Source organism: Geotrypetes seraphini, chromosome 18 (genome assembly GCF_902459505.1).
Source record: "Geotrypetes seraphini chromosome 18, aGeoSer1.1, whole genome shotgun sequence".
NCBI classification, from domain to species: domain Eukaryota; kingdom Metazoa; phylum Chordata; class Amphibia; order Gymnophiona; family Dermophiidae; genus Geotrypetes; species Geotrypetes seraphini.
Window position 1 is genome coordinate 11,017,653 of NC_047101.1, and position 22,873 is coordinate 11,040,525.

General features: G+C 41.5%; 1 protein-coding gene across 2 annotated transcripts in view; it reads left to right on the top strand.

Moving 5' to 3' along the window:
• DDX46 (DEAD-box helicase 46) overlaps positions 1-16,169 on the top strand; it is a 47,004-nt gene extending 30,835 nt beyond the window's left edge. The window contains exons 15-24 of one of the 2 annotated variants that reach the window (XM_033927214.1): positions 1,043-1,205; positions 2,985-3,178; positions 4,295-4,432; positions 5,224-5,373; positions 6,749-6,931; positions 8,039-8,053; positions 11,132-11,350; positions 12,189-12,333; positions 13,045-13,118; positions 15,847-16,169. In XM_033927214.1, coding sequence (XP_033783105.1) covers positions 1,043-1,205; positions 2,985-3,178; positions 4,295-4,432; positions 5,224-5,373; positions 6,749-6,931; positions 8,039-8,053; positions 11,132-11,350; positions 12,189-12,333; positions 13,045-13,118; positions 15,847-15,894 — 1,329 coding nt within the window. In that variant the 3' untranslated portion in view covers positions 15,895-16,169. The remainder of the gene's footprint in view (positions 1-1,042; positions 1,206-2,984; positions 3,179-4,294; positions 4,433-5,223; positions 5,374-6,748; positions 6,932-8,038; positions 8,054-11,131; positions 11,351-12,188; positions 12,334-13,044; positions 13,119-15,846) is intronic. The other variant, XM_033927215.1, reaches the window with a different exon arrangement.
• Positions 16,170-22,873: the final 6,704 nt, after the last annotated feature.

Sequence of the window (22,873 nt, forward strand, 5' to 3'; positions counted from 1 at the left end):
CCCCCCAATTTTTTGCCTTAGAGGTGTCTCAGCTGTAAGCCGGCAAGACATATAGCTTTGAGAGCCAGTGGGGTCTACTCATTTGTTAGCTAAAGTTGTATTGAAAAAAACAAACAAACATCTTGAGGTAGTGCTGGTCTGAAAGGAAGCTTTAATTGACTTTAATTGTTAACTGGCGATTTTACTTTCCTTTTGTAGCGGTTCGCAATGAGCACTTTTAAGAAGCAGAAAAGGTGCTCATTGTGTGCCCGAAGAGTGATGGACGTGGCTGGCGTGTGCACGAATTGCTCCAGCCACCGCGAAGGGGAATCCTCGTTAGGTTTTCCTTACCGCCGATAGTGCTTAGGATTCCCTAACTGCTACAGCAGCGACCCGCCTGTAGGAAATCGCTACTTACTCTTTGTGTCCTTAGCTGTGTTGGTAGTGGTGTACAGGTGTGCACTTCTATGATGGTTATAATTTTACTAGTGATTGCTGGAGAGGTGAGGTAGGAATTCACTTCCCATCGAAATACGCACAACCACCATCTTTTTTTTAAAAGACTCCCTACCAGGGGCTCAATGAAACACAGACTAATAATACAAGATACTTGGAATAAAGACAGTGTTAATAATCAACTACTATTTTGATGTATTATCCCATATTGCCTGTTCAGTAATATGTTTAACCTGATACAATAATATTGTGTGGCTAGAACTCTGATTTATGAGGATTTGGCAGGATATAAGATTTAACATAACATTAACTTTCATATATTTGCTGTAGATATGCATTGTTCTACAGAGTATCTTCACTTTTTTAAAATTGATTTAATTCAATTTATATCCTGCCCTCCTTAAAGAACTCAGAACGGGTCACAAGGTGACATACATTGGGATACTTGACTTCTTATCAGTTTGTTGTGGTGTATTAGGCGTTGCGTCTCAGTTAATGGTAGAACTGTAAGCTGCGACATGGACTCTTAAGCTAGTTTACTCTGCTTGCCATGACCGATCGAAGCAAGAATTCACTAATTGGGTCCCGTGTCTATCTTGTATTTCAGATTGTAATAGAGGAAGAGAAAAAGTTCTTGAAGCTTCTTGAGCTCTTAGGTCACTACCAGGAGGCTGGATCAGTCATCATATTTGTAGATAAGCAGGAGCACGCTGACGGCCTGCTCAAAGACTTAATGAGAGCATCCTATCCTTGCATGTCTCTTCATGGAGGTACTGCCAGGCTCCTCAGTTCATTATTCATTTATTTAAAAATGTATATACCGCCTAAATCTAAGCGGTTCACAGGGCAACATACATAATATAAAACACTTGTTCTTCTAGTCCTCCTCAGCATGCTGTATAATACACACTGTATAATGCATGATTTGCCTAGATGTTAACATGAATGGCAGTTCATAAAACCTCCAATCCAGCATCTAATTATCTGCCTGCCATAAGTTTACAGAAAAGCATCAGCGAATAAATGGAGTTTTTAATAATTTCTTAAAAATTCCATGGTATATGGTATTCCATGGTAGGGATATTTGGAACATTGAGATTAAGCATTAGCTTTCAGCATCTCAATGGCCACAAATTTGGTCTTGGAGAATGAGATGTACAATGTCAGCGTCTATGAGACAAACTTGTTTTTTTTTTTTGTTACATAGAGCTTTTTGGACCCCAGTTAGATTACAAAAATTAAATAGTTCCTTGTCTAATAGATGCTGCCATTGTAATCTGGATCATCTTTTGTTTTATTGTCCCCATATCTTAGCCTTTTGGTACTCAATCTGGGATCAAGTAAATTGTTTATTGGAAAACCATGTAGTGTTATCTTATGATACTGTGATATTTGGAATGTCTATGAGAAAAAAGAGTCAGATATCATCGTCTAATAATAAACTTTTAATGATTAGGACGGGAGTTGCCATCCAAAATATTACTAATAATTGGAAAGATTATAGGAGGCTTAATTTTAATTTTTTGTGGAATTCATTATGTCACATATATAGAATGCCAATATAAACGACTGGGTTAGGTCAAAAAAGCCTAGTTCCAAAAAACGGAATCACAAATAAACAGATAGAGGAACCAGTTCAAAAAATACTTTCCACTTTCAACGGTGCTCAGAATCCAAGATGGAATGTAAGAACTCAGAGTGGGGGAAAGATCATTAGCAGTACAGAAGGGAAATTATAAAAATTTTATTAAAATATGGGAGCCATTAACATCTTTTTGTCATGATTAAATGCCATTTTTCTATTAATTATACACCACTTAGTATTGGGTGGGGGGAGGGTTTCAAGTATATGATCTTATAATGATTTATGGGCTGTGAGGGAGGGTGGGGGGGGTTACATTTGTATTTATAGGTTATAATGATAAGATGTTCAAGTAGTTAAATTAATTGTGTTTATTATGGATTTTTGTACACTTGATGAAAGTTTAAAAATGAATAAAGAATTAAAAAAAATAAAATAAATAAAAATCTTCCCTGAATAACTGTAATCAACTTGCTTAATCTACTTCCATAGTCTGACTTTTTAGATTAGAGATCGACAAGTCTAGGAGCTACTAAGCGAAAGTTATTTCTAGTGGCTGCAGTTCAGATGCTGTGTGGGCCTAGAAGATCTCCAGGGAGAAGTAGGTTGTGCAGGAAATTCAATAGGACGCATATCTTTCTGGAACAGGTCAGAACCAATGCCCTATTATCACTTAAGGATTGCCATGTTGTAGTGAGCATCACTTTTCAGATGTTAAACTGAAACCCTCTCTACTTTGGCTATCTAAGAATCCTGCAAGACTAGAAAGGGTGAACAGTGGTGTGATGGTTAGATATCCAGTACACAGTTTGACCTCCTGTCGAAACAACCAAATGAGGCCTAGAAAATTCTTTCCTTTTGTTAATTGTGTTGCTTGACAAACATTGCATAACTTTTGGGACAAAAAAAAAGCTTAATAAATATACTACAGTCTTTTTGTTTTCTTTCCTTTTTTACTATTGACCAGGCATTGATCAATATGACAGAGACAGCATCATTAATGATTTTAAGAGTGGTGTGTGCAGGCTTCTTGTGGCCACCTCTGTAGCAGCACGAGGCTTGGATGTGAAACAGTTGATATTAGTGATCAATTATGGCTGTCCCAACCATTACGAAGATTATGTACACAGAGCAGGACGCACTGGACGAGCTGGCAATAAAGTATGTGAAACTTGGAATTCCTTACTTATATTAATATCTCCTAGTCTTAAGGGTTTATAAACTGCAAGTTTCAGTGTTTGTTTTCCAGCTAATTTAGTGTTCTTTGAAGGTACAAAATACAGTTAACCAGGATTCTCATACAATCGGCAAAAAAGATTGCCTTTGTAAAAAAAAAAAAAAAAAAAAAAAGGTCTCCTGAAATGGCAGTGTCCTGAGCTGCAAATCCTCCCCCAAGCAGCTATGAACCTCCCTCCTTCTGACCACGAAACACCAGTGTGGTAGTGGACCTGAGTCGTAAAGCCCCAATGTGGCAGAAGCAGGCGGCAGTCCTGAGCTGCAAACTTCTGCTCTCCCTCCCACTCTCTCTGCCTTACCCGAAACGTAGCAGTCGGTAGGAGGCACAGGTTGTTCGCGTCCTTTCCAACACATCAGAGGAAATGCCCTGCCAGGGTTGACCACGAGCAGCCTGTGCTTCCTACTGACTGCTGCGCTTCGGTTAAGGAAGAGAGGGAGGGACGGAGGTGGTTCGCAGCTCAGTACTGCTGCCTGCTTCTGCTACTTCAGGGCTTGAGGGAGGAGAGCTTTGCGGCTCAAGACCGCTGCCGCGCTGATGCTTCAAGGGAATTGAGAGTGTGTTAGACAAGATTTCTAACACACTCTCAATTAACCAGAAAAACAGTTATCCAGTATTCAACATGCCCCATGGGTGCCAGATAACTGAGATTCTACTGTATCCAGTGTTGATTGTTTTTTATACCATAAGTTCTATTTACTGAGTACATTTCCAGTGGAATCAAATTTGTATCACTTAAGAGTCAGTGCAGAAAGCCCAAATATTGAATGGACTATTGAAGATATCCAGGGAAGTGGTGGGAAGAATACTAGGGGAAATTTTTTTAAAAAAAGAAGTGTATATGTATGTATATGGTTTTGTGTGTGTATTCACCAAAGTACCCAGCTGCTAGATCTTCATGGCAGCAGCTTGTCACTGAGTGTGGTCCCTATTAAAAACCCAGCTTTCCACTGCTGCTCCAGATCCTGCTGCAGCCTAAAGACAACCTTGGTATATTATCTGTTAAAAATAATTAATAATCTAATATTTTTTTTGCTCTCCAGGGTTTTGCTTACACTTTTATCACTGATGAACAAGCACGGTATGCTGGCGATATTATAAAAGCTCTGGAATTATCAGGAACACCAGTTCCATCAGAACTGGAGAAGCTTTGGGCTGACTTCAAAGACCAACAGAAAGCTGTAAGTAATTCATATTTCTTGGGCAAGAAAACACAACCATAGAAAGAAGCAAAGACGATTTGGTTGGGCTGCAAGTGATGCCTGATAGCTTAGATCAATTTCTGATGTGGTATAGAGACTCTAATGGACACTTAGGGCTCCTTTTACTAAGCTGCGCTAACGGTTTTACTACGCGCTGCATTGCCGCACGCGCTGAGACGCTAACGCCACCATTGAGCTGGCGTTAGTTTTTACGCACAGTAGCGCGTGCTAAAAACGCTAGCGCATGTTAGTAAAAGGAGCCCTTAATTCTATCAGATTTAAAACTATTCATTGCAATATTTCTTTTTTCAACCTGCGCATTTTACACCTTTTTTTGGCTGCTAATAGGCCAGTGGAGGCCATGTCTGTGGAACCTACTGGTTATAATGGCTAACTCTGTTCTTGCTTAAGAATAAATAGTCCTCTGGGTGGTGTGTATAAAACCATCTTGTTTTTTTCTTTAATGCTAAGACAAAAGGAAACAAAGCTAAAGCTAGTGTTGCTCTGTGGACTTTAGTGCACGATTAATGACTATTCCTTTTTTGATGGTTACTTTCTACTTAGCATGTATCTTTGCTATATCTCCAATTCAAACCAATGTTTTGGTCATTGGTCAAGGTGCAGGTCTTCTATGGCTAGTGATGCTTTTTTGTTTAATTGTAATCCCCCTGTAACTTTTTATGAGAACTACAGGAACAAGTCCTGCACTTGACTTCTTATGATTTCAGGAGATAACTTTAATGTTGTTACTTTCTCTTTGGAAAACAAAGGAGGGGAAAACCATTAAGAAGAGCAGTGGATTTTCTGGCAAAGGCTTCAAATTTGATGAAACCGAGCAGGCTTTGGCTAACGAAAGGAAAAAACTACAGAAGGCTGCTCTTGGCCTGCAGGACTCGGATGATGAAGATGCAGCTCTTGATGTATGTTTATCACTTTCAAAGCCTTGTAGTAAAGGTGGTGGACATCAGAAAGAGCTGATCGTTTTAGAGCCCTTCTGATTGCTAATGAATTCTTCTTTCTTCTCCTTCCGCAAACATTCACTCTTTGATGTCCATTACCTTACATAGGGTGTGTATACCTGATCAAGTTTCATTAAGGTTTGTTGTACAAGCAATGTCAAATACAGTGGAACCTTGGTTTATGAGCATAATTCGTTCCAGAAGCATGCTCGTATATTAAAGCGAGTTTCTCCATAGGAAGTAAGGGAAACTCGCTTGATACGTTCCACCTCCTGAGGCTACCGGTGCTGCTCAATCACCCCCTCCCCCTGCTCAAACCGGCATCGCCCCCCCCATCCCCGAGAACCGCATCGCACCCCCATGCTGGAAGCGGCATCCGCTCTCACAAACAAGCTCCTTACCCCATCTGCTGCTTGCTGGAGCGAGTTAAAGAAAGATCCCACCTCTTGGCTGGGCTGGGCCTGACTGTCTGGTGTGCCTCCAGGGCCAAGTTTGGAAACCACTGGCATAGGCAGTAAAGGGGATCCTTTGGAGACCCCCCGCATACATGACTGAGAAAAATACACCTTCCTTTATTTATATCCACGTAAGATTATTCTTCCTGTCTTATACCTAAGTTTTGTATTGTTATATCAGAAATCTAAATAAATAAATATACAATGGGACCTCGGTTTGCGAGTAACCCAGTTTGCGAGTGTTTTGCAAGACGAACAAAACACTCAGCAAACTTTTGACTCGCAAACCGAGCACTGTCCCGATAAATGAGCACTTACAGACCAGGAAGCGCCGCTTCGGGGGATTCCTCTTTTGTCTTCCGGCCAGCCTTCCAGGTCGGGTGCCTTCTTCAGGTTGGAGGACCTCTGTCTGGGCCTGCGCGGCTGTTGCGTGTGTCATGCGCAGCATGTGGGTGGGGCGGCGATCAGCTGCGTGGGCTCGGGTGGGGGCTCTCCAGCATGCGAGGGGCATCCGAAGTGGAGGGCTGGCCAGCGGATGGAGGAGACACTGCGGGGTTCTCTGGCGGCTGGCGGACATACACGCATCCCCCCCGAAGCGGCACTGTGGGGTTTTTCTTCCGATGACGGATGGAGGAGGCAGACAGAGGAGACGGCGCTGCAGCACTCGGCCCCGACAGGTACAGACCCAGGGTTCTGGAACCAATCGTTGCTGTTGCCCCTATTGTCTATGGGGAACTTGGCTTTGATAAACGAGCATTTTGGATTACGAGCATGCTCCTGGAACGGATTATGCTCGTAATCCAAGGTACCACTGTACTTGTAAACAATCTAAAAGTCTAAATAAGTTTTAATGTATTTGTCTTAATTCTTTTTGTGTTTAGATCGATGAGCAGATTGAGACCATGTTTAACTCCAAAAAGAGAGTGAAAGATATGGCAGCGCCTGGCGGTGGTCCGGCACCAAATGTCCCTATGCCAACAGCAGGCAATGCTGAAAAACTGGAACTTGCCAAAAAACTAGCTTTGATAATCAATGCACAGAAGAACCTGGGGGCAGAGGCACAGGTACAGTGTTATATGCAGAGGCAGTCCATGAGTTCCCAACAAGCTCTTTCTGTTGTGGGGGCAATTTTCAAATGATCTTGAGTCAAAGTTCATGGGTACCTTTTTTACCTGTGGATTTTGCATCAGTTTCTCAAAGAGAAAGTAATTGCTAGTTCTACCATCACAGAATGAATGGTTGCTTTCTAGCTGGTTACCACTAGCGCTTCAAAAAGAACAGCAGGTAGAACTATAGCTAACAGAAAATATATATTTGTATGATTTTCTCCAAAAAAAATTTAGAACATTTCCTGACTACAGAGGGCAGATTTTTTTTTAGCCATGTTAATCAGTTGCCTGAAAACTGTCTTCCCTCAATGCCTATTCTTTAGCCACATTAAGAGGTGCTGCTCCAAGGAGTGTGGTTTGATTAGGGAATAAAAATTATGCACATAGATTACACTTTTGAGCCTATGAGGCTCATTTTCAGAACATTTAAGACTCGTGGTACTTCTGTGTCTTAAGTGCTTGAAAATGAGCCCCTTATGTATTTTATTTTCCCATGAAAAAGCACCACGTAAAAAGCAGCTGCAAATGTTTGTGATTACTAGTTTCAAAGTAAAAACACACATAGTCTTGATTCTAAATGGTTGTTCCCAACTGCAGCTGCTTCCTGTTCCATTACATCTATGCTAGACCAGTCCAGAACGAATCTGGATGGAGACAGAGAAAAAACTAGTCCCAAGAGCTTTGCCCTGTACCTGGAATGTTCTGTATTTTTCTCTGTCTCCAAGCGGATGGTTGAATAGATTGCGCAGCTCCCTCTGGGTCTTGTCTGGTAGCTCCTGGCCTAGTTAATTCCAGGTGACAGTTGAACAGGAAGTTATGCTGTTCATCTTTGCTCAGGTTATAGCCTGAACGTTCTCATTGAGCTTGGATGGCAGCCAGAGGTTCTGGGTCCCTCATCCTCCCACTTGGGTGACACCTAGTGGTGTTGAGTCCCTCCCCTCCAGATCCACCCTTAACCTCTGAGGTGACTTTGGAGTGTGAAATGAGGCAAAGATTTATTGGAACTTCTGTGTGTGACCATCTCCTGAAAAGCAAATATGTATTTACTCTTCCTGCTTCTAGTTTTACTTCACTGAGGTAAGTCCCAATTTTTTTCTGGCTTGCTAGTGGACATGAAGCTTCCACGCCTGTAATTTAAGTGTGTTTTGAGTTTTTAATTGCCAGTAACCAAAAAGAATTTTGCTGTTGCTGCCTTTCCAGTATTTTGCTTTTCAGCTTGACAGCTTTCTTTTCTCCTCCTGGGTGTTTGTTTTAGGAGGGCTGTTTTTATTTTTCCCACCATCAGCTGCCTCAGAGTGTTGGCAGTTTTCTTTTTGGCTGAGGAGTTGGTTGCCTATCAAATCTGTGATGAGCATGATTTTGCTATGTTGGTGCTGGTTTATTTCTAATGTTAAAGGTCTCTTATTGAGCACATTTTCTGTCTGAGCTGGTCCATTTCAGTTATGCAGCCGGCAGTTCAGCGAGGTGTCTCACCTGCACAGTTCCTGAACTTTCGTGCTGTTTGACTTTGTGTGTTTTCCCTGCCTTTTTGTTAACCAGAGGTGCTCACAGTTAATTCTAAGCCCTATCGTGTTGTGCAAATGCAGCTGTTCTTTTGGAGTCTTTGGTCCAGTTTTGTGCGGCTTTGATTTACTACTAACATCATTCGTAAGGCTTTCGGCTGAAATCCTAGGCAAAGGTTTAGATATGAATTGGTCTCACTGCCTTTGGCTAGTGCTATGGGACTGTGTTGTCCTGTTTATGCTTATAACTTGCATCGCAGTTTCCGTGTGTATCACCTGCATGGGCTGCCTGTCTCTTATGACATTTACTTATTAAATCTGGCTATAATATTCCAGCTTCCTCGTATGCGGATCAGCTTTATTTTAGCTGCATAGGATCAGTTATTTTTCAGGTTGCATGCTGGTGCTATTCTTTATGCTGTGCACAGACAGAAAGTCTGAGGAGTAGCCTAAAAGCGCAATGACCTGTAAACCAATGGACTCTGCTTCAAATCCCACGTCATCTCTTTTAACACCTTATAGGCTGTTTAGAGGCCTCATCTTTTTATACATCTATATAGCACAACCTAACACACCTGCTTCTATGGAACACTGATTGTCTGCATGTAAACCACCTTGACATCTCAACTACTATATGGCTGTTTACATAGCTTTACCTATTGCAACTACATAGTAGGTGATGGCAGATAAAGATTTGTACGCTTCATCCTGTCTGCCCAACAAGGTAAATTCATAAGGTATGATGTGGTACTACATATGCATACTTGATCTTGATTTGTCCTTGTCCAGCACTAGCTTTGCTTCCTAATTGTGTTTGGCTCCATGCCTTCCATTCCTTAGCTGCTTGCATGATGCTAGCTCAGCAGCTTTCTCTAGGACCCTGGCGATGGTTGTTGCCTGCATGGCTCCAGCAGCTTTGCCTGATTGTTTTCTTTCAGGGTCATTCTGGCTCTCAATGGTACCTCCTTCAGTGGCACTTTGTATCTATTTTTCTGCAGCTTTCTTAATGAGCACGCATCCTTTGATCACTTTTGGGGTCTTTCCAGTCTTCCATTTTGTGCAGACCTCCTCTATTGCAAGTGTCTGAGCATAGCTCCTCACCGAGTCATGAGCCTTCATCTTTTCATGTCTACACTGTCCTTGCTGGTTTTCTGGACCTAACATCCTGTTTCCATTTTCCCCTGTATTTCATCACTTTGTCCATTGGTTCATGTCTTCTGGATAGATACCATATTTGATGATGTTAATTCCTGCTCTGGTCATTAGCCGTCTTCATTGTTCTAGATCAGTGTTTCTTAATCCTGTCCTGTGGGACCCCCAGCTAGTCGGGTGTTTAGGATATTTAGGAGAGATTTGCATATAATGGAGGAGACAGGCATGCAAATATGTCTCATGTATATTTATTACTTCTAATCATTTAGAAGCCATAGATTTAACTCATTGATTCATATATCAAATATTTTAGTACTGTTTTTTAACATACATATTTAAATAATCTATATTAAATGTATTGAATTTACCAATTCACGCTAATAAATTGCTATAATGCAAACCCTCCCCCCGTTTTCACTCAGTGTCCATAAGATATATCCCTCAAACATTCACTTATGCTGTATCAATCTTCAACGATCTTTTATGCTCAATTCACTGGATATCCTTCAATGAATCAACTCATCACCAACTTTCACAGGACTGTGTTTCGCTGTATAGCGTCGTCAGGAGCTATGACTGAAGAGGGCTCACATTTTGCTCTATACAACCATTTTTACAATATCCTAACCATCATTAAATCAATTCAATTCTATTGAATTGATTTAGAACTGATGCTGCAGTTTGCTCCTTATTTTTTTCATTGTCCCACCCTAATTGGGGCACTGCTTTGCTACATCCCATTTGTTCTGGGATGGTCTGGCACAGGACATAATGGAAGGGAAAATTATGTTTCATACCTGATCATTTTCTTTTCTTTAGTCATGCCAGACTAGTCCAGAAGCCTCAAGTCTCCTGACTTGGTGAAATACCTTTATGTCAGCTGAGTATAAGCCTCATTCTATAACTATTAAGAGTATAGCCTTAGTGGCATGTTGGCTTTAGTCTTTCCAGTTGTCACCTTTATGTTAAGAGCACCATTGCTTGGTGATCGAAATACTGAACTTTCCAGGCTGCATAATACCCTTAAAGGGTGAAACTCTTGGGTGTATTTTTTTCTCCATCTCCATCTGCTGGTAGATAGACATAACCCATTCATTCTGGCATGGCTAAAGGAAAGAAAATTATCAGGTAAGAATTATAATTTTCCCTTTTTCAAGCTACAAATAATAAACTGGTTTTCCCAAACAGAGAGACCATGTTGGAAGAAGAGTGGAGAAGTAGTCTAATAGTTAGAGCTGTGAGCTGAGAACCTGGGGGGGGCCCATGGAAGTGCTTCATGATCTTGGGCAGGTTGCTTAACTCTCCATTGCCCCAGGTACAAAATTAGATCGTGAGCCTTCCAAGGACAGAATGTACTCTGCTTTGATAGCTTTTGGTCTTGTAGGCAATATAGAAACATTTAATTAAAGAATGTGGGTTGGTTGAGTTTTGTACTAGTGTCCAGCTATTCTGCAGATCCATTCAGTAGATCTGATGGATTGATTTTTATTTTTTGCCACAGGATGTTATGCAGCAAGCTACAAACGCTGTTCTGCGAGGAGGCACCATTCAAGCACCCACAGTATCAGCAAAAACCATTGCAGAACAACTGGCTGAGAAGATCAATGCTAAGCTTAACTATGTGCCTGTGGAAAAACAGGAGGAGGAGAAACAAGAAGCAGGGCAAAATGAATCCTTTAAGAGATATGAAGAGGAATTGGAGATCAATGATTTCCCTCAGGTAAGTCAAAGTTTTGTGGTCTCTTTTTTGTGAGGTAAGGGAGGCTACAATGTAGGAAGTGCTGAATAGTGGGGGAGGGGAGAGAACAGAGATTTGTCATCACCCTTTCAGTGGACTGAATAGAAATGGTTTTCCTTTTTGTGTTCAATCTGGAATTTTCCTTCTGAAACTTCTGCTTGCATGCTTTCGTTTTAGAGTTGGTTCCTTTTGAAAAGAGTTTCTAAACTTGATAACAAGTAGGATTGCCCCATGGATTTTGAGTAGCACTGTGCACAGCTGCATAGAACCAGGTTCAGGGGTTTCCTGTTTTGACTTCAAAATAGAAAGTTGCATTTTACATTAGAGGGAAGCCTTCTGGACCAGAAGCTGGTAGCATGTAAGAGGAACTGCTGCTGGCGGCCTATCGAAGCACTGAAGAGGAAACAGAAGGACTCAGCGGTTACAGATAGGTGGGAGCCACAGGGGAACTCCTTCCCTACTCTCAGGATCCCTGCAGGATTCCTAACAGCCCTGTTCCTGTGCAGCTCTTCTTCAAAGTTTAGGCAAATGTACTTGGTCTCTGGGGCCTTGCTCAAATCTTTCCTTTTGAAACCCCAAAGCCAGTCACTAAGCATAGACATGCACTAAGCATATTTGTGTACATTAAAGATCCAATGCACATTTATTATGAATATCCTGACAAGCTAACTTGTCAGTGATGTCACCAGGGCAATTTTGTGTGCCTCTATCTTAGAAGGAAGAAAAATGATAGTGTATTATAAGGTTACTCTTATTGACTCATGAAGGGTCTCTTAAACGGCCCATGTCAGCATTTTGTTCTTCCCATTTCCTTTTCCAGACTGCTAGATGGAAGGTTACATCCAAGGAAGCACTGCAGAGAATAGGTGAATACTCTGAAGCTGCTATTACAATCAGAGGAACGTATTTCCCTCCTGGGAAGGATCCAAAAGAAGGAGAGCGGAAGATTTACTTAGCCATAGAAAGTAAGTGCTACAGAGCAGCTCCTGGTTAAATGTCCTCCATTGTGGCATGGAGGGAGTATTGCCCTGAAGAGTTCTGAACCTGGCTGCATCATGAAGCAGTTCTACAGCCTTAAAATCACCATTTTATGGCTATAACTGTTGAGAGAACTTTATTTGTTGTATATATATATATTAAAAAAAAAAAAGTAAATAAGACTCAAAAAAACCCAACAACAAAAAGCCAGAATCCCCTAACTTATACAAGGCATTTCTTTCATTGACAAAAAGGTAAGACGTGTAACTTGTAGTTCAACCTATAATTGCAGGCACAAGTTTTAAATCTCTCTTACTGCCGGAGCAGGGTTGTATGGGGGGATGGTTCTTGGGCCTGTTCTTATAGAGTGTAGGAATTATCGGAGTACAGATTCTCAGTTTGCTTTGGCTACAGTGGTCTTGAGGTTCCGGGGCTAGTCCTTCCAGTTTGGCAGAAGTGGGGGGGATGGATTGGGGGGGAAGATCTGGGGACTTTGTTAGTGTTGTAATTTTTGTATACGTCTTTGTTTAGTGAAATTTCAATAAAATCGTTGCAACAGTAATGTCTCTTATTGCCTTGCACTCTGTTAATGAAACTGATCCACAATGTCTGTTCTGAGAATTCCATTTTAGATAGACAAATCCAGTTTGCATTTCATTACATGTGTTATTTTGTTTCCCTGTTGCGTTGCCTACTAGGTGCCAATGAACTGGCTGTACAGAAAGCCAAAGCAGAAATTACCAGGCTTATTAAAGAAGAACTTATTAGATTGGTGAGTAAAATGTATTGCATATTTATTTTGCCTCTATAGACATAAGAACATAAGAATTGTCACTGCTGAGTCAGACTAGTGGTCCATCATGCCCAGCAGTCCGCTCACGCGGTGGCCCTCTGGTCTAAGATCAGCACCCTAACTGAGACTAGCCCTACCAGTGCACGTTCTTGTTCAGCAGAAACTTGTCTAACTTTGTCTTGAATCCTTGGAGGGTGTTTTCCCCTATAACAGCCTCTGGAAGACAGGAGTGCTTACTAAATTTTGTTCCAAATATACTAAACTAAAACTAAATCTTGGGTTTATATACCGCATCATCTCCACAAAGTGGAGCTCGACACGGTTTACAGGGTTTGGGATAGAACGGAACTCCAATGGAATTATATAAGTAAGTAAGAAGAGAGGTTAGGGCTTAGAGTACCAGAGAGGGGAAGAGGTTACATTTTGGAGAAGAGCCAAGTCTTCAGATGCTTACGGAATAGTAGAAGGGAGCTCAAGTTACGAAGAGGGGAAGAGAGACTATTCCAGAGCTGAGTGATTCTGAAGGGGAAGGAGGACCCAAGTTTACCAACGAGGGAGATGCCTTTTAAGGAGGGGTAGGACAATTTTAGTTTTTGCGTGGATCTAGTGGAAATTGGATTTGAGGAATTCCAGGATAAAGGAATAAGAGGAGGAAGGATGCCGTGAAGGATCTTGAAGGTTAGGCAGGCACATTTAAAGTGGACCCTGGAGATAACAGGAATTGCGCTCTGGTAGTTTATGCAAATTATTGATCTACGGACTGTTCCATCTAATAAGAAAATTGTTGCTGATTGAATGGCCTTTCTGTATTAACATTTGCATTTCTTTCCAGCAATGACTGATAGTATTTTAACTGAAACTTTAAATGGTGTATATCCATTGCTTTTAATTTATTATTGAAGTCATTTCTCTTTGAAAGAGCATTCATTTCATGGTTGTATACAACGACTGTGCTGATGTTGCAGGCACAGGTGCCCAAGATCTGGTTACCTCTCTTAGCTCAACAGAAAAAGAGGAGCCATCCTTTGCCCAGCACAGCGAGAAGCAATACAAAAGAAAGGCAAAGCCGATGTCACAATGCAACACAAGGGATTTATTGAAAGTTCCTATGGGAAGTCCCAACTAGGATCCTGGTTTCGGCAGAACACTGCCTTAAGAACATAAGTTGCCTCCACTGAGGCAGACCAGAGGTCCATCTCGCCCAGCGGTCCGCTCCCGCGGCGGCCCATCAGGCCCACTGCCTGAACAGTGGTCTCTGACTAATTTTACAAATTACCTCTAATCCTAACCCTCTAACCTTACCTCTACTCCTATCTGTACCCCTCAATCCCTTTGTCCTCCAGGTACCTGTCCAGACCTTCTTTGAAGTCCTGTAGCGTGCTTCTGCTTACCACATCCTCCGGTAGCGCGTTCCATGTATCCACCACCCTCTGGGTGAAAAAGAACTTCCTGGCGTTTGTTCTAAACCTTTCCCCTTTCAATTTCTCTGAGTGCCCCCTTGTACTTGTGGTTCCTCAGGGGACATACCAAACTGATAACAGGATATTACAGTGGTATTTCTATTTCAGGTAGTCTTGAAAAAGACCTTTAGGAACTTACTGAAAGAAGTACTGCCAGCCAAACTTCTAAAGAAACTTGTCAAGGAGCTCTCACTGAGAGTGGTGCATCTATGGACAGCCCACCTAGGTTGTGAGAGCTCCTTGACAAGTTTCTTTAGAAGTTTGGCTGGCAGTACTTCTTTCAGTAAGTTCCTAAAGGTCTTTTTCAAGACTACCTGAAATAGAGATACCACTGTAATATCCTGTTATCAGTTTGGTATGTTCCCTGAGGAAGGCAGTGTTCTGCCGAAACCAGGATCCTAGTTGGGACTTCCCATAGGAACTTTCAATAAAATACCTTGTATTGTATTGTGACATCGGCTTTGCCTTTCTTTTGTTTTGCTTACCCCTCTTTTCTGGCATACTCATCTTTTCAATAATTACTTCTAAAAAGGATTTGAAAGGACTGCTTCATGAAATAATGGTACATAAACACGAAGGCCTAGATTCTGTAACCAGCGCCCTTGTCAGCGGCCACCGATCACGTGATGGCACCGGGTACAGAATCACGCTTCTGGCAAAGGTAGAATCTGGAAATGTAGGCCATGGTTTTCCAGGCCTACATTTTTGGCTCCTAAATTTGAGGTGAATCACACCTCCATAGACACTTTAGGCCGCCTAACGCCACTTCCAGCGTTAGCCATGCACACAGTGGCGTTAGATGGCCTAAAGTGCCTATGGAGATGCAATTCCAGCACCAATTGTTTAAGCACCTTGAAACTCAGTTAAAAACGGCATTTGTTACTGAGCTTGGGTATCTAAAAAAATCAGCACCAGTTAGAGAACCTGGGCTGAAATGTCCCTATAAGGCTTAGCTGACTCTTGCGCTCTCCTCCACATGCCCAGTGATCTAGTGACACTTCATGTCTTAGTATTATCCAGGGTCTGGCATCTGCCTTTATAGCAATGGGAGGACATGGAGTCCTTAATCTAGTCTTTGTGGGGCGACAGCATTCATATAAAGGACTCTCACCATAAAAATATTGCATTCTTATTCTTTTGCTTTATTAGGGGTTAGGCTTTTTTTGCTTATTTTGTTTGTAGTGTCCTTACTCTAAATCTTTCTAACCACGGTTGTATTTAAATTTTTTTTGTTTTTGTTGTTACAGCAAAATTCATATCAACCAACCAACAAAGGAAGATACAAAGTTTTATAAATATACAAAGACTTCGCTGTACACTGCTGGCATGTTGAACGCAATGGCTTTGTGATCTATGCGGTTTACACGTTTATTGTAAATTAAGATCTATTTTTTTTAGTTTGTCTTTCTCAGTTTTACAAGAAACAAGTGTGTTGATTTAAATCCCAAAAATCTTTATACATTTCACTAGCTCTGCTAGTTTCAGTCTTGACCAAGTCTAATGTCATTGAAATTTGTTTGTACCTACTTCAACATTTAAACCATGAATAAAACTAATTTTAATCCTTTTAGTAGTCTCTAACTTAATTAAATAAACAAGTTGAAGTTTTAGATCAAAATTTGTTCAGCATGTATCTGTTACCTATATATATTAATTGGACAAATAATTTTGACACTTTTCTGACAGTCCTTAAATTCTAGTATCAAAATTATAAAAATGAATATAGCACCAAGACTTATACTTATGTGAAGTCTGTTTGTAATCCCTGATTATATATTTGAACAGGGGAAAACCCATGGATAACGATGAAGACATTAAAGTTGACAGTTTAACCCCCCCCTTTTATGAAGTTGCGTTAGGATTTTTTATCGCTGACCGTGACAATAAAAGCTCCAACACTCATAGGAATTCTATGAGCATTGGAGCTTTTACCTCCAAAGCCGGCAATAAAAAAATCCTAATGCGGCTTCATGAAAGTAGGGGTATCTGCAGTGGGGGTGGGCTGCCAACCTCAGCAACATATAATTTTGAAGAAATTATTTTGACATTCCACGTTGCTAGGGCACAGAGCTATAGTAATTTGTTTTGTCTTGTTTACATCTTAAAAATTATAAAATTAAAAAAAAGAAATTCCGTGACATGGATGCCTAGATTATATTAGGCTTCTATAAAATTGAATTTCTTAGGATAAGACCGGAGTAGTCTTTGACATGGTGGATAAAAAAAATAAATATGAGGGTGATTTAAAAAATTTGGCAAAATATCAACATAGTCTAAACTAAACTAAACCTTAAGCTTATAATACCGCATCTTCTCTCTAGAAATTGAAAAGCTATGCTGTATACATTTGGACTGGTAATCAATATGAGAAAGAGACAATGGGCAATTTGAAAAGTCCTACTTGGTGCAAGATTAAGAGGCCCTTTTACTAAATTGTGCTAAGAAATAGGCTTACCCCTGAATTCTGTAAATGGCACTCAAAATTGTGTTTGCAAATTTAAGAGCATGTACAATTTGAGCGTGTACTAGAATTTTAGTTAACCTGGCAGTTTCCTCTTTCAGCTTCCAGGTCTGTTAACTAGGCTGCAGTTGGTACAATGAGCCTTCATTCATAGTCCTTAGCTGGAACAATGTAAAAAAGAAACACTGATGTATTGTGAATGTAGGCATTCTTGATGATGCCTGCTGTGACTATGAACATTGTGTGAAACATCGTCTGCTCCTTAGGGAATGGAAGATCTGAGCCAAGAATCATACCTAGGTCCTCTGCATGAATGGAAGACTGGGACAAACTCCAGCATAGGCAAAGGAGCCTGTCCCCTATCTCCCCAAATTATCCCTGCCACATCCAGTACCCAAGAAATCTCACTCACTCCGTACCATGCATGGTATAATTCCCTTTATTATTCGGATTAGCATACACACACATATCGTAGTAGAAGAGAGGTTATACAAAATATAACTGAACCATGGCATTCACTAATATAGCACATCACATACAAATCTTTTTCAGGAAAGTTATTATAAAATAACAAAGATGGAACCAGAGGAAAGAGAAATCTATGCCAGGAGAAGAGTTTCTCCTGGGAGGCATTGCTACACCCATACAAAGCACTAAGGAAAAGCTAGTGCACTTCTCTAAAGATACTAACAAAGAGACAGGGAGAACATTTGGGAGTTTGTCCTCCTGGTTGGAAGAGTAATTTGCAGGACCCAGAGTCCAGTCTTTATAATATTCTGTTGCATATTTGTTAGTTTCTATGACCTTGGTCAGATAATAAACCCTCTTTTTGTTTTGCCTAATCTTTTTCATGTTTGTCATGTCTTTCATGTCCTGTTTGCTCATCTGATTAAGTCATTGCCAGCAAATCTAAATTGGGCCTCCTAATTGGAAAGCAATGATTGAGTTTTGGCTGTTCACATCTCCAAGTCCACATGTCCAAGTGACTCCTTACTCCCATCATGTGTCTTATCAGGAAGGAACACAAACAAAACAGAAATAAGATACTGGGACTTTTTTAGGGAGTTACACTAGGCCTCTCACAAGCTAATACAGTAATGGCTTATTATAGTGCCTTATCTATAGTGACAAGCAAGCAGAGGAGTTTGGGCACTAAAGATTTCTGGTATATTATGTCCAAATGTCTAGTTTTACCCTGCTCATGAACCCACTTGGTGTGAAACCAAATGTTGAGAAACTTGCAGAATGAGGCCCAGTATCCTGCCAGCTAACATTGGTTTATAGTATCTGATCTGAAAAGAACAAGTGATAACTGAAAGGAAGATAGTCAGAAAGTCTAAAGCAGTGTTTCTGAATACGTGGTACATGTACCCTTAGAGGTATGCGGCACTAGCCACCGCTGAGGAATTGCCTACCTACCTGCCGAAGCTGCCACCGGGGATCCCTCCTTCCTGTCCTCCACTCTCCTGTTGAAGCTGCTGCCGGTGATCCCTCCTTTCTGCCCTCTACTCTCCTGTCGAAGCTGCTGCTGGGGATCCCTCTCCCCTCCACCAAAGCTGACCCAGAGGGCTTCCCTACAATGTCAGAGCTGACATCAGAGGAAAGCCTTCTGGGTCAGTGGGGGGTCTCAGTTACCTCCTGCCTTCAGTGGCTCTCGTTCCAGGGACACAGGCAGCGGTTCACACTGCACGTAGCTGACCCGGAAACCTCTTTGACGTCAGAGGAAAGGTTGTGGGTCAGCCATGTGTAGCATGTGAATCGATGCCTGGATCTCTCAAGACAGATGGACAGTGAGAGAGAGGGGAGGCATGTTGCCAATAGGGGTGGAGGAAAGAGGAAGAAAAGTTGGACTCATGGAGGGACAGAGAGAGATGTTGGTTGGGGAAGGGAATGAGGTCTGGAGGACAGGAGGCAGAAAGAATGAAATATTGGATGCGCAGTCAGAAGGAAGTGCAACCAGAGACTCATGAAATTGCCAGACAACAAAGGTAGGAAAAATGATTTTATTTTCAATTTAGTGATCAAAATGTGTCAGTTTTGAGAATTTATATCTACACTATATTTGTTTATTTTTCTATAGTTTTACTGAGGTGACATTGCATATTTTAACGTCATCTGCCTTGACCTCTTTGAAAAAAAAGAATATAAATGATAATTAACATTTTCTGTGTACAGTGTGCTTTTTTAAAAAAATTTGTGGTTACCATTATGTATAAAGATTATATTGTGTGTATATGAAAAATGGAAGAAATTGCATTATAATTAGTACTATTGTGGGTGTGGGGTCAGGGTGGAGCCTGGGCGGGGCTACTCTGTTGATATTTGTTAGACTTAGGGGGTACTTGACTTGAAGAAGTTGAGAAACACTCTGGTCTAAGGTAGTCTTACTTATTATAAGCAGCTAATTAGAGAAAGAGGAGAGAAGAAAAACAGAAAAGAATAAGGCCTGTCTGTCTTTCTCACAATCTTGGTTCAGTGTTCAGGCCTTATCTGTTGCAAGCAACACATTTCCTAAAATTAAGTAGACCAGCTATGATATTAAGCTATTATACTGCCTTTCCCACATCTCTCGTTACAATATGCATACTACTTACTATATGACCATAATTTACTAAAATGTAACCTTGTTTTAATTGAAGTAATTTATTGCATGGAATATAAATCACGGGCCTTTTATAACTTCAAATCTTCTGTAGTGTTAGTGAGGCCCAGCTGCTATTAAACCAATGAATGCAAACTTCCCTCTGCTACTGTGAATAGAAAGTATCCCTTTATTGAAACCGTGCTTGAACAGCTCATGAACAAGAGCTTCTCTGGGAGGATCCAGTAGAGCCCTTCTATTGAGAAAGCCAGATACACCTGAAGTTAAACAAACACACATACACATTGGTACAATCCTACTTTTGTTCTATGTGTTATTGCAATATTTTGTATAATGTGTTTGTACAGAACATTAGCATTCATCATGCCAAAAAAGATCATGTTTCTTCCTTCAAGGAGGCGTACCGCATCATTCCTTTAAAACTTTGGCCTAGATTTACTAAACTCGCTGTTGTTGAGCGACCGATTCACAAAAGCTTCAGTATGTAAATGATGTGATTGAACGCACGCCCTACAGTGATCGAGACGCATGCGCAGGTCATCCTTGTTGGCTGTAGATGCGATTTGCGCTAGCTCTTAGCACAGGCGAGGTCAAAGGGGGAGCGATGGCTGCAGTTTAGCTGGCCTTACGAGTGGACATTAATAAGGAATCATTTCAATTTGGCCTAGGCGCAGCCAGATTATATGGAACAGAATATGCTTGTGCAGCCAGATTATGGAACAGAACACGCTTGCAGCCAGATTGTGGAACGGAACACGCTTTTAACCCGTGGGCTAAAACCACGGGCTCGTACTGCACTGCGCTCTTTGTGGAATATATGGGGATTTACTGGGATTTCAGGGCGGCAGAGAGCAGGAGAGTCGGCAGGGACGGTAAGCGACTGGTGCAGTCACTTCATTTTGGATCGGCAAGCCCAATCGGTGTTCCTTCTGTTTTGTGAATCGTTGCCTTCCTACTTATGCATGCCATTTCCCCTCATTTGCATGGGCGGATCAGGTCAGGTGGGAGATTGATAGGCCAGGTTAGTGAATTGGGTTGAGGAACGCTCGCAAACTGGTCGGGACACGATCGGTGAGCTTAGTGAATCTAGCCCTTTATTTCCATATACTTTTCTGAGTCCCGTGATTCCAAGGTGACAAGCACCTTATTAATCCCTCCTCCCTATGCAGTACTTTAGATTTAGAACTAGTACTTTATAATTAGAATGTAAACCGCTGAGGTCTGTAATATGGTGAGGTGGTACAACAAATGCTAATAAACATAACATAGCTTTCCTTCTCTACGGAATTCTCAACCATGTTACCTTAATGTTGAAAGCACCTGTGCTAGATTTCAGGGCTGGCCTTAAGGTCTTATAATTTTTTTTCTCCCAGGTCTTTAAACTCAACAGATCCTGGCCCCAGCAACTGTAGTGACCCCACTTAAGGAATTCTTTACCTCTGCCCCCTTTACTCAAATTTTTTTTTTGATAGTTTTTTTTTAAGTAAATCCATTGTATCATTAATGGTTTTGCATGTTTCTCCCTGTCTTCTCACCTTTTTCTAGTAATTACTTATTTCCTCAAAGGGCAGTATAGAAAGAGAATACTATTTATGTTTTGACATACTGCTCACCTGTCCTAGCCCCGAGTGGTTTATTATATAAAATCTAAAAACCTGTGTACAGTACGAGGGAAAGAGTATTTTAATTAATGCAAAATTAAATTGTGACGATTTAATTTTTTATTAATTAAAATAAGGCAAAATATACGTGCATACTCTATATTTACTCTCTCTCTTAGGGGGAGAAGAATATATGTGCATGATGGAAGAGCAGGACTTGGGTATGATTGTATGTGATGATCTTAAGGTGGCCAAACAGGTTGAAAAGGTGACGGCGAAAGCTAGGATGCTAGGTTGCATAGGGAGAGGTAGGAAAAAGGAGGTATTGATGTCCCTGTATAAGACACTGATGAGACCTCATTTAGAATATTGTGTACAATTCTGGAGGCCTCACCTTCAAAAACATATAAAAAGGATGGAGTTGGTCCAGAGGAAGGCTACTAAAATGGTGCGTAGTCTTCATCATAAGACGTATGGGGACAGACTTAAAGATCTAAATCTGTATACTATAGAGGAAAGGAGGGAGAGGGGAGATATGATAGAGATGTTTAAATACCTACATAATGTAAATGCGCATGAGTCGAGTCTCTTTAATTTGAAAGGAAACTCTGCAATGAGAGGGCATAGGATGAAGTTAAGAAGTATTAGGTTCCGAAGTAATCTGAGGAAATACTTTTCTACAGAAAGGGTGGTAGATGCATGGAACAGTCTCCCAGAAGCGGTGGTGAGACAGAGACTGTTTGATTTCAAGAAAGCGTGGGATAGAGGAAGAGATAGTGGTTGCGGCGGATGGGCAGAGTGGAAGCCCATTTTTTGAATCAGTTTTCAACTCCTAACTCCCACTCACTGCTGCCAGATACCTAGACCCACTGTATCATTTCCTCTACCATAATCTCCCCAACCCTGACATGTCCCGTCTAGATTCGATTGTAAGCTCTTCTGAGCGGGGACCGTCTATTGTATGTTCAAATGTCAGATACCTAGACCCACTGTATCATTTCCTCTATCATAATCTCCCCAACCCTGACATGTCCCGTCTAAATTCGACTGTAAGCTCTTCTGAGCAGGGACCGTCTATTGTATGTTCAAATGTCAGATACCTAGACCCACTGTATCATTTCCTCTACCATAATCTCCCCAACCCTGACATGTCCCGTCTAAATTCGACTGTAAGCTCTTCTGAGTGGGGACCGTCTATTGTATGTTCAAATGTCAGATACCTAGACCCACTGTATCATTTCCTCTACCATAATCTCCCCAACCCTGACATGTCCCGTCTAAATTCGACTGTAAGCTCTTCTGAGCGGGGACCGTCTATTGTATGTTCAAATGTCAGATACCTAGACCCACTGTATCATTTCCTCTACCATAATCTCCCCAACCCTGACATGTCCCGTCTAAATTCGACTGTAAGCTCTTCTGAGCGGGGACCGTCTATTGTACGCCTTTCCTCACATCCAGTATCTGCCGCCTCTGGGATTCTCCGAAATCCCGCATCGTTCGCGTCAGCCGTCGCCGTCGCCCCACCTTTCCCGCCCAGGCTCCTCCGGCCGCCGCACTTCCGGCGCCAGACTCGACGGCGCTGCGCATGCGCCGCCGGCCGGAGTCCT